Below are 10,594 nucleotides of genomic sequence, written 5' to 3' on the forward strand. Positions count from 1 at the left end.
GCCCCAGTGAAGGGATAACCAATACAAAGGATTTAGTGGAGCAGGGTACCCAAATGCTGCTTCTGCTGCCTTCCGTGGCTAGCTGTGCCTGGAAAAACAACGCCTCTGGCATGTCGCCTTTAATAAACAACTGATACAACAACAACAGCAGTCCCAACCCTCCACCTCCATACAGGATTACATGGCACAGGAAGGTCAGCACCAGCCATCTCTGCCTGCCAAAACCTCCAGAGAGTTCCAGCCCATTCCTGGATAGATTTAATATTAGTGCTACAACAGTAACAACATAATGGATGGAAACAAGTGAAACCAAGAGCTTCAGGGGCTCAGGGAGATACTAATGCTTCAGCTCTGCAAGCTAATGCAGTCCTTGGAGACAGTGATATTCACAGCCCAAGAGCTCACACACTCTCCTAAGGCCACCATGGCATTATACAGATAAGCACACGGACAAAGCAGACAAAGTCACAGAGATTAGACTAATTCCCAGATTTGTACCTTATTTCAACGCCTTCCAAAAAGCCTTCACAAAAGGATTTGGTCCAAAAATTTCCAACGGCAGCCACCAGCAGGATTAAGTTTTATTTAACTTGCCAGCTGCTGCCTAACAAGCCAACACCAGCGGGGCAAACAGTAACACAGCCGCGTGGTGCCACATCCCCCTTCTGGAAAACAACCATCCATCCAGCACGGGTCAGAAGGGCAGGCTCTGAATAACAAACAAGGGATGGAGAGAGGAGGAAATCAATAGGAAACACCAAAAACACACAGCCCAGGCTGCTGCATCATCAGATGTGCAGCACGATGCAAAGCTGGTGTGACATGAAGGCAATTTCCTGCAGGCACAGTCTCTGCTGTGTTCTGCAAGCCCAGCTCCCCTTCATGGGCTTTCACACAGATCAAATGTCCTAAACCACAACATTGTTCTATCTGTTTGGATGCAGTCAAGGGTGGAGGAGTAGCAATTCATTACAGCAGATATCCTCAGCTCAAAACAGTTCAGCAACTGCCATGCAGACATGCAAGAGCCTTCCCACCACTTTAAGTACTTTGAGCTCAAAAAGGACTTGAGGAATTTCAACTATGCTCCCTACACCTCTACCTACACAGCGTCAAGTCTAGGTGGAGGGCCTGATGCCCACCCTGAGAGAGGATCAAAACCTAACCCATATCTGCAGCAGAAAAGCTGTGGGGGAAACCAGATTTTCTTTGCCTATACTCGCAGCACCCTTCTTCCCTGAGCATCCCCGAAAGCATGGTAGTGGGTGGCTGCCTCCACCTTCAAGAGTTCAGGCTGCACACCCAGAAATCTCTGCCTGCTGGGAGACCAAGTGGGGAAATCATAGAAGGAGGAGGTCAGGAGCATGCTGGAGAAAGAAGAGGGACTTACTGAAGGCTCAGAGCTCCAAGCAGATCAGCCTTGGGCTCATGGACCATCTGTCTCCATCCCTGCACCACAGTCAGGGTGCACTGATTTACTTCGCAGCAATTTCTGAGACATCGAGGTAGGCTTTTGCTCTGTGCTGGAATTTGGAGGCCCAGAGTCCTCCAGATGATTTCAAAACACTGAACTGCATCAAAACAGCTGCATTCTCATGGTTGAGCAAAGGTTTTTTGACCTTTCTTTCTTTTTTTTCCCAAGATGACAAGAGACGCTTAAAATTAAGAAACATTCTCATCAAAAACATAACTGAAAACAATACCTCTCCAAGAAAATGCTGGCTTCAACATAACACCATATTTTGGGAGAAAACACATTCAGTCAAAAAAAATTCTGACCAGCTCTGGCTGCAAACAAGTTCAAATAGCTGTTGTAAAGCTTCATTGTTTGCATAGTACAGACAAAGCCTTAGGGAAATTGGTCTGCAGCCCGATTTGGCTAACTTGGCTTTCCAAATGCCACCCCTGGGCAAAGAAACCAGGCTATGACTGCCATCCACTGTGGCCTTTGGAGCACAGCTCCAACCACAACTGAGAAAGCCGGACACCTACAGAGTCAGTACTAGCTGGGTCTGAACAGCAGGACACACACTGCCAGGCACAGACAATAGAACCCAGGGGAGCAGGGAATACTGTCAACTAACCCTCTCCATCTGCACCTCAGCCCTGGCGCTGCTGTGGCCCCCCCCACCACTGCCATAATACTTTGGAACAGCCTCCAGCAGCAGCTCCAGCGAGGATCAGCTTCAGTGTCCATGGGTCACCCCCAGCACGGGCAGCATTACAGGAACTCCCCACCACAAGCACAGACAGTGGTTAGCAGCTCCCTGCCAAATCCTCAGCAGCCCAGGAGAGGACAGGCTGCAGTCACCTACATGTAAAATATCTGAAATAAGTGCTGGTGGACCCTTGCTAACCAGGGCAGCACACCTCACAGGAGCAGGCAGAGAAACATGTTTCCTCTAGAGCAGGGAGCACAACAGATGGAGTGCTGTGGCCTGTCACATGGAAAATGCTGCCCTCCACACAGAAGGACAGGGACTGACCACAAGCTGGAGAAAAGTGGCCACCTTTCAGCAGGGCTGATGCTGTCTCTCAGACCACTACAAAAGACATAAGCATGTAAGGGAGTTTTATAGGCCCTTTCACTCTCAGACCTCTTGCCAATCTCTCCCAGCATGTAATCCATGCTGACATGGAAGCAGTCCCCACCAGGGACAAGCAAAGGTCTTCTGCAGACAGCAAAAGTTTCCAATTTAAAATTAAAAATAAATTTTAAAAAAAGTTTCCAAAAATCAAAATAAAACAACTCCCCCAACTCACACTCAAAGAGCTGGCAGGAAAGGCAGGGGCACCATGCCAGCGCTCACCACTGCTTAGGGACTGACACTGCTTATTAAATCTAGGATCCCTTCCCCAGCTCCCAACACTTCCAGCCAGAAGGACAGTCACCACTGGCATCAATTTCAAAAAGATCTTGCAATAAAAATAAATCACTCGGGCTTTCAGTGAGCGTCAAAGCGCTTCCCCATGCACATGTGCAGGGGATGAGGTCGCCAAATACCAATGGCATCTGACCCCTGCACTGGGAATTCCAGCAGCGCCCGCTTTGTTCTGCCTTCAGAGTGTTGCCCTAATCACTGCCTCATACCAGGCTTTGGAGAGCAGGTGATAATTAAGCAGGTCTGGATAAGATACTGGGCTAGTGATTAGTTGGATACCAATTTTCACTTCACAGCTGAGGCCAAGGAATCACTCACCATAGCTCTGAAGTTAAAATTGGAATCAAGACCTGCAAGAGAGAAACCAGCAGTGGAAGGACGAGCAGCACCATCCCACCACTGTACCTTGGATCTCTGGTGTCCTCCCAGCAATGCAGAACCAGTAGGATGGGGAGAGAAGGATGGTCCCCTTGCAGGACAATATGGCCTTTCTGCTCTCTGGCCTAGAAGACAGGAGGTGGCCTAGTGGAGATAAGCAAAATGATCACCAAAGTGCTTTCTCCACATGCAGAAATTCACACTTTCAGGCATTCCAGAATTTAAGGAAAGATGAGATGGAACTTCAGACCAGGTGCTAAGGATTTACCTGGACACAGAAACTGCACTCATTTAACTGAAACTGCTTTGAAAAGTTTAGTTTAAACTTCAGTGTGCCCCTGTGGGAACACCTTTCCACTGACAGAAAATGAGCAACAAAATAAGTCAAAAGAAAGTATATTTCAACTGATTTAAGAATATCCTCACAGTTGTACCAGCCACCTGGACAAACGAAGAGCCAAACCTGTACTTCAGCTGGGGCGAACATGCACACTATCTGGCTGGTGAGAAGGTCCATGCTGCCCAGAGGCAGGTATATTTCTCATGATGGACTTGAGCAGGAGATAACACTTTACACGTGACTGAAGCCCATGTCCCAGCAAACTACAAACTACCACAGTCCATCAGCATGGTTATTCCCTTCCCAGCTGCAGAGGTGCCCAGAAGAATTTAAGTCCTGTTCTTGCAGCACCTCTATGGAACTGAGGGCTCTATCATGGTAAGATCCAGACAAGTGTTTACACAAGAAGCGCCCAGTGTCAATCGGACAAGACAAGGCACAGTCGGAAACTCCATCTTACAGATTAGAAAAAAAAAGACAGAAATTAAAAAATCTGTTCTAAACCCCATGAGAAACCTGCAGGTGGTTTGATGGAGAACACGGATCTCACAAGTGGTGACAGCACTGCACTGATCTAAGATGCTCTCCTGATGACCAGCACATACCTCTTACCTGTAAAATGTTTCATAAAAAGACTGAAGATGTAGGAAAAAACCTTCCTTCTCTAATGAGAATAAGGCTAGCAGGCCAAGGGTAGTTCCACACTTCATGGTGAGACACTCACACAAAGCATCTCAGGTCCAAGAAGAGTGCACCACATCTCTGCACTGCCACACTTGCTCCATCCATTGGCTGATCTCCTCCACGTGCCTTCAGTTCTGGGATTAGCAAAATACAAAGCCCAAGAAGGGCACAAATATCTGCACCCTGCTATGTGCAGCTGTAGCCCACTGTACACTGGATAAACCAGGCAATGAAACACTGCAGCCTTCCTGCTGCTCACAATTCCTCTCCCCAGGACCAGGTGCATGGAATCTTCTTATTTCTCCTTGTTCCCCCTCAGAGGGGACACCACTCTGGGGTCTTCTTAATTTGAAGCCCAGCACTAACTGATAACTTCAGAGCCACCCAAGGGAGCCTCAGTTCACATTTTCAAGGAGATGTAAACACTGAAGTTGCTCCGTCACCGCCTGATTCTCAGAGCAAACAAATATTAACAAGATAAACAAAAGAATGAAAAATCCCACACACCAAGACTGTGGCTGTAATATTGCCTTGGGGATGAGCTGAAGGGAATGCCAAGCTGAAGATCCACAGCCTGGAAAAAGAAGGAAGAAGGAGAAACAGATTCAGATTGGGAAACAAAGGTGAGGTAAACACTGGACCATGTCTTGCTCCAGCTGGCCCTGGAAGGTGAGATGCCTCCATTCCCAATAACAGATGAGAGGAGAACTTAGTTTTATGCCACATGGATCCTGCAAAAGGTTCAATTACTGATGAAAAGCAGAGCCATGGGATCTGCAGGCATCCTACTCATTGATCAGCTGCCCTAAGGTCATCCACCTCAACTCTCATGAAGGGGCTTTGCCCTGGGTTCTACTTCTGGACACTGCCCAGCTGACAGATACCAGTCCAGGCCAGAATCTGCCAGCACAAGCCAGGAATAGGGCATCCTGAGGGATGGGGCTGAGAGGAACACACATGTGAGAGTGAAACACTCTTCCCTGTCACACAGCTTCTGAATGCAGCCATTGTTAACCTCCTGGTTTTCACTAATTGCCCATGCATTTACAGTCAAGCAACTGAGGTGCCTCCTGCCCTTCTGTCCCTGCAGACCCACGGCTTGCTTTCTCATAGACATCAATTACCGGGGATCATGAAATTTTTTGGTTAGACTCAATGATCTTAAAGATCTTTTCAAACCAAAATGATTCTATGATTCTATTTTGAGTGGTGCCTGGGGCTTCAGGGCTTCTCAGAGACAAGGCTGCAGCTGGACTGCTCTGGTTGTTCCCACCAGGCTCCAGCCAACCACCAGCACATTCTTCAGGTCTCTGGAAAGGAGCAGAGACAGCTTTCCTGATGAAGCATCCATGGTGACACCATGAGAGGCTTTCACCAGGCCTTGCACGTGCTGCTCCAACTGCACAACTCATCGCACCGGACTTCTCCAAGGAACGGATTGCCCACACACAGCCCCCAACCCCTCTCAGCTGACCTTCCCTTCCAGAGAGGTTCACTCTTCTGAAACAAATTAGCTGAACTGGTCCCACCAAAAATCTCATCCCAAGCATTTCCAACAAGTAAACTCGCTGTGTCTTCCTGAGTGATTTTCCCCTTTCCCTGCTATCATCCACATCAACTCCCTATGCTGTTTTATCATTGAGTTTTGTTAATCTACCATCTGCCTCCTCTTGTGGAGCCTTAAAGAAACAGAGGATGATGAAAAAGCACAGCACAGAACTTTGCTGCCACCAGACCCTTCTTCCCAATGTGAGACGCTGCTATTTATTACTAAACTTTGTTTATAGTTACGCAGACTCTCTCCCACCCACATGGCAATGTTTCATTCAAGACAAGTTTGAATTCACTTCAAGAACAACATTTCAAAGGATCCCAAAGCATTTGTTTACAAACAGCATGCATGGAGAATTCGCTTCTCCCACCAATGAACTTGGTCTCCTCCAAGATGGGGAGAGGCAGCTGTTTCATAGCACCCAGTGCTACTCAACAGCTGAGGGACAGGAAACAATCCACAGACAACTGATACTGCTGAGAAAATTTATGGAAAATGAGGGCTGGAGACTTCTATTTGCCAGGAGAGAATGGGGAAGCTTCTGAGGACTAAAGCTCTCCAGTGGGTCAGCAGGAATTTAGGGAGGCAAAGAGTCCCAGACTGTGGTCAAAGGAGTGACTCCAAATTTCAAGCCTCATCTGAAAGTTGGCACCTCTCAAACTAACGGGAACCTGGGCACTGGGATAATTTGGCTGAGGAGGGGAGAGCACCCCCTGCTGAGGCAGCCACACCGATCTCATCCAAGCCCCAAACAGGCCCAGCCCTGTTCAATGTGGGGTACGAGCCAAAATCACAGCCTAGGGAGGTATTTGGTGCAGGGAGAAGACACTGGGAAGACTATAAAACTGAAAACACTTTGTAGTCCCAGCTCCATATACAAGACCTACTGTAAACACTAAATCTTCAGAGGGGAGAAAAAAATTCAGAGGAAGGAGGATCATGCAACTCCTGCAAATACCAAAGTGCTAGGAATGGTAAAGGGTCACACATTGTGGAAGACAAGAGAAGCTACATTTTTAAGATGGAAAGAGTCCTGAAAAAGGCTAGAGGAGAGTCAGATGTATGAAGACTCTGGACAAAAGGGAGACAAAGGGTTTTACAGAGAGCTGGCTTCATGTGGTAATTGTTCCCCAGAACAGTCACCAGCTTTACACAGATAGGAGAGAGCAGGGGCTCCCCAGAAGATCAGTCAGTAAAACATCCAAACAAGGGACAGAACATATCTCCTCACCTCCAAACAGCCACCCATGATGGGAGGAACCAAAGGGTATCACAGAAGAAGTAATGAAAATACCAGTGTTGGAAGAGAGCTGACCTGAAGGAGATGGGATGCAAGGCAGGTTGCACCCCTCTTCCATCCAGATCCATCTCGGAGATCTAGCCCAGGACATCTCATCTTGAGGATGGGACATGTATGTGGGCACAGTGGGTCTTGCACAAACCCCTGGCTCAGAGATGGGCAGCACGTGGAGAGCTCTCCTTCTCCACGGAGGCAGGAGAGGAGAAAGCTCATCCCCTCTACCCATTCTTCCCAGAGATGAGATGCAGAGGACAAAGCTGCCAAAATGGATGTCCCTCCCCAAAATGGATGGTAGGAGAACAAAACCGTCCCCAAATCCACTTCTTGTGGAGGGCTGATGGAGGCAGGACTGCCCCCACGCCCCTCTGGCGGAGGGAACAAGGGGCACCCTCCCCAGGCAGGCACAGTGTGAGATGCCCAGGCCCTTTAGGTGGGGAATAACAATCCCGAGTAGGACACAAGGGGGGGACACCACCCTTAGACACTCCCAAGATGGGAGATGCCCTCTCGGTCAAGGTGTTGGCCAAACATCCTGAGCACGTGGAGGGGGCAACCCTCAGATGGGGGGCAGTGGTCTCCTCCAAGGTGTCTCTGCAGCCCCAGAGAAAGGGGATACTCCAGGTGCCTCACAGGGGATTTACCAGGGGGCAACTTCCCCAGAGCTGATGAGGGCAGTGAAGATGGGGGGCTGTACCCGGAGGCAGCACTCAGGGACCACCAGCCCCAGAGAACGTGCACGGGGGGGTATCACCACCAGCTTCTCCCAGGCGAGGTACGGGGGGCGCACGGAGGGTGTGTCCCCCGCAGATCGAACCCAAGGGGGACACCATCCCCACCCGCTCCAAGGCAAGGCAGTGGGGATGGGGGATGGATGCGGGTCCCCCTCCCCACGCCGGGCACCACTCGGACCGCCAGTCCCTCAGGGCACCTCCCTACCCCGGGGGTCCCGGCCCCGCCGTCGCGGAGGGGGGAGCTGGCCCCGGCCCCAGCCCCGAGAGGGGCGGGTGTCCCCCGGCGGCCCCCTGGGAGGCACACGGGGCCCGGGCTCCACGCGTGGCCCCGGGAGACCGGAGACTGGGCCCGCGCTCACCCAAAGTCGTCGTCCATGGACTTGAAGTAGAACTTGTAGTTGGGGCGGTTGAGGAGGCCCTTGAAGTCGCCGAGGGTGACGCGCTCGGCCGGGATCGGCAGCTTCACCAGGTACGGCGTCTCCTGCTCGTCCAGGTGGTAAATGATCTTCGTCTCGGCCGCCGCCATGGCGCCCCTGCCCGGCCGCCAGGCCCCCGCCCGCGCCTCCGCCGCCTCCTCCGCCCCGGCGCGGACCCCCGGCCCCGGCCCGGCCCCTGCCCGCGCCCCGGCCCAGCTGCGGCCTCCGCACGCCCGGGCCCCCCGCGCCCCTTGTTCTGCGGGTCCCAGCGCCGCCCGCCCGCACGGCGCAGGCTCGGCCCGACGGCCCCGCCCCGCCCGCCGCCCCGGCCCCGCCGGAACCGGAACCGGCGCCCCGCGGGGCTGCGCGGGCCGGCACCGGGACCGCGATGGAACGGGACCGGCACCGGGACCGCGATGGAACGAGACCGGGCTCAGCGGGCACCCCGGGAGGGTCGGCCCAGACCCTGCCCCAAGCCAGACCCCGCACCCATAGGAGACCCACCCCCAGCTGGAACTGGCCCCGTCCGCCCCTGCTGTGCCTCGGCTGAGTGCGCACCGCCAGCCCCCCCGCCTGTGGGGGTGTTTGGGTTTGTCCTTTACATCCACGTCGTCTCACACACAGCCTGGCACTCCCCACGCACCCACATTCCCAGTCCCAGCTGGCGTGTGCCCATGTACCCCTCCCAGGCTCCCCACTCCCATTCAGCTTTCTCCCCCTCTTAACACCCACTGATGCTGCTTCACAACTTCCACTGCTTCTCATGTCCATACCACAGGCCTCCCTTTCCATTTCTACAGGTCCTTTATCACACACCTCTCAACCTTCCCCATGCTCCTCATACCATATAGCTACAGGCCCCTTGAGTACAGCTTACAGAACATGAGGTACATCCTGCTCTACCCTGTCCTCCCATGTCCAGACCCCTTTGAACTCCCCGTACTGTGTCTCTGATGGCCACCACACACAGGGACTACCTCCCGCCCCAGTTCCCCTCCAGCTGTGGCTTCCCTCTGAACACTGTCACCAAACAACAACTATCCCCAGTAGTCAGGCATTGGACACCACAATGTCCCTCCCTTCAAGTTTCCTAAGCCTCTTTCCCTCACCAAGCAGACTCCCTCCTCTACTCTTCATGAACATTCTCCTTTCCCACATACTGTGGCCTCTTCAGCTGTAAAACCCCCTTGGCTCTGAGATTTCTTCCTTATCCTCTCTGTCCCCCGACCCCATCTCTCTCTTACTTGCAGTCCTCAGCACTGTGATCCCAGTCCCCAGGACTTGCCTCTGTGCTGCAGCAGTCCCGGGCTGGCTGTTTTCCCCTTCAGACACCTCTGAAGCACCCAAAGGGCACCAAGGAACCGTCTCCATCAGCAGTTTCCCAGAGCTGTGGCTGAGAGCAAAGCTGGGGTGGATGGAGCTTTGGGAACACCCACCACCAGGAAGGGCAAGAACCGCCTCACACTGTCCCAGATTAGAGGGAACAAATGCAGAGGAAGCACCACGCCATGGGCCTGCACAAGGCATGAGACCAGATCACCAGCCCTCAGCACCAGACTCCCCTGCAGTAGGAAAGGAGCCAGAGAGATCTTCTAGGGAACAGAGCCAAGCTCCTCCGGCTGGCAGGCAGGCTGAGCTAAACTGTCTCCTCCTGCATTACGGACTCCTACAGGCGTGCTAGCAATTACCTGGGCAGCACTGCTAGACTGGGTGAAGAACCTGACACTAAACTGGAAAAAAAAAAAAAAAAAAAAATTCAAGGGAAGTCCTCATGTAAGCAGGAGTTGTAAGTAGGGTAAGGCTCTCCCATATTTCCACATCAGGTCTTAGAAAATTGTCATTTCCTCATGCCTGGAGCTCTGTGGTAAAAGCTGGTGTACCTGGAAAGAAGAATCCAGCTCAGAATGGAAAAGTTTAGTTTAAGGTGCTTCTTCCTGTGTCAATCCTGACAGAGCAAATCTGAAAGTTGTTTTACAACACTTCCCTGACCCAAAAGCAGGCACAAGGTAAAGAATCCTAGTCAGCCCCTGACAGGGCCACTCCCTTGCCCACTTCCCAGCATAGCTGTGGGTGCACCTTGGAGCCTGTATCCCACACATTAGACACCTTTGTTACCAAGTATTGCAGCTGTTTTGTAAATGGTTTTATTAAGAGCTCTGTAGCTGTCCTTCCCCCTCTCTGCCAGTTCCTATTCCCCAGCATCAGGAGGGCACAGTGCAGTGCCTATCAGCCAGCATTCCCACTAATTCTCAAAATGACAAATGATAACAGGTTTCATTGGATTTAAGGTTCATCTTTGCAACATAATCCT

The 10,594-nt window shown here is 51.8% G+C and overlaps 1 protein-coding gene across 7 annotated transcripts in view; it reads right to left on the reverse strand.

Annotated features, from left to right (window-relative positions):
* The window catches only part of DVL3 (dishevelled segment polarity protein 3), a 32,374-nt gene extending 23,949 nt beyond the window's left edge, over positions 1-8,425 (reverse strand). For 3 of the 7 annotated variants that reach the window (XM_064666075.1, XM_064666074.1, XM_064666069.1), the window contains exon 1: positions 8,227-8,424. In XM_064666075.1, coding sequence (XP_064522145.1) covers positions 8,227-8,393 — 167 coding nt within the window. In that variant the 5' untranslated portion in view covers positions 8,394-8,424. Of the gene's footprint in view, positions 1-8,226 lie in introns of all 7 variants that reach the window. The other 4 variants (XM_064666070.1, XM_064666071.1, XM_064666072.1 and 1 more) reach the window with 3 other exon arrangements.
* Positions 8,426-10,594: the final 2,169 nt, after the last annotated feature.

This window comes from Pseudopipra pipra, chromosome 10, assembly GCF_036250125.1.
Source record: "Pseudopipra pipra isolate bDixPip1 chromosome 10, bDixPip1.hap1, whole genome shotgun sequence".
In the NCBI taxonomy this organism is placed as follows: Eukaryota; Metazoa; Chordata; class Aves; order Passeriformes; family Pipridae; genus Pseudopipra; species Pseudopipra pipra.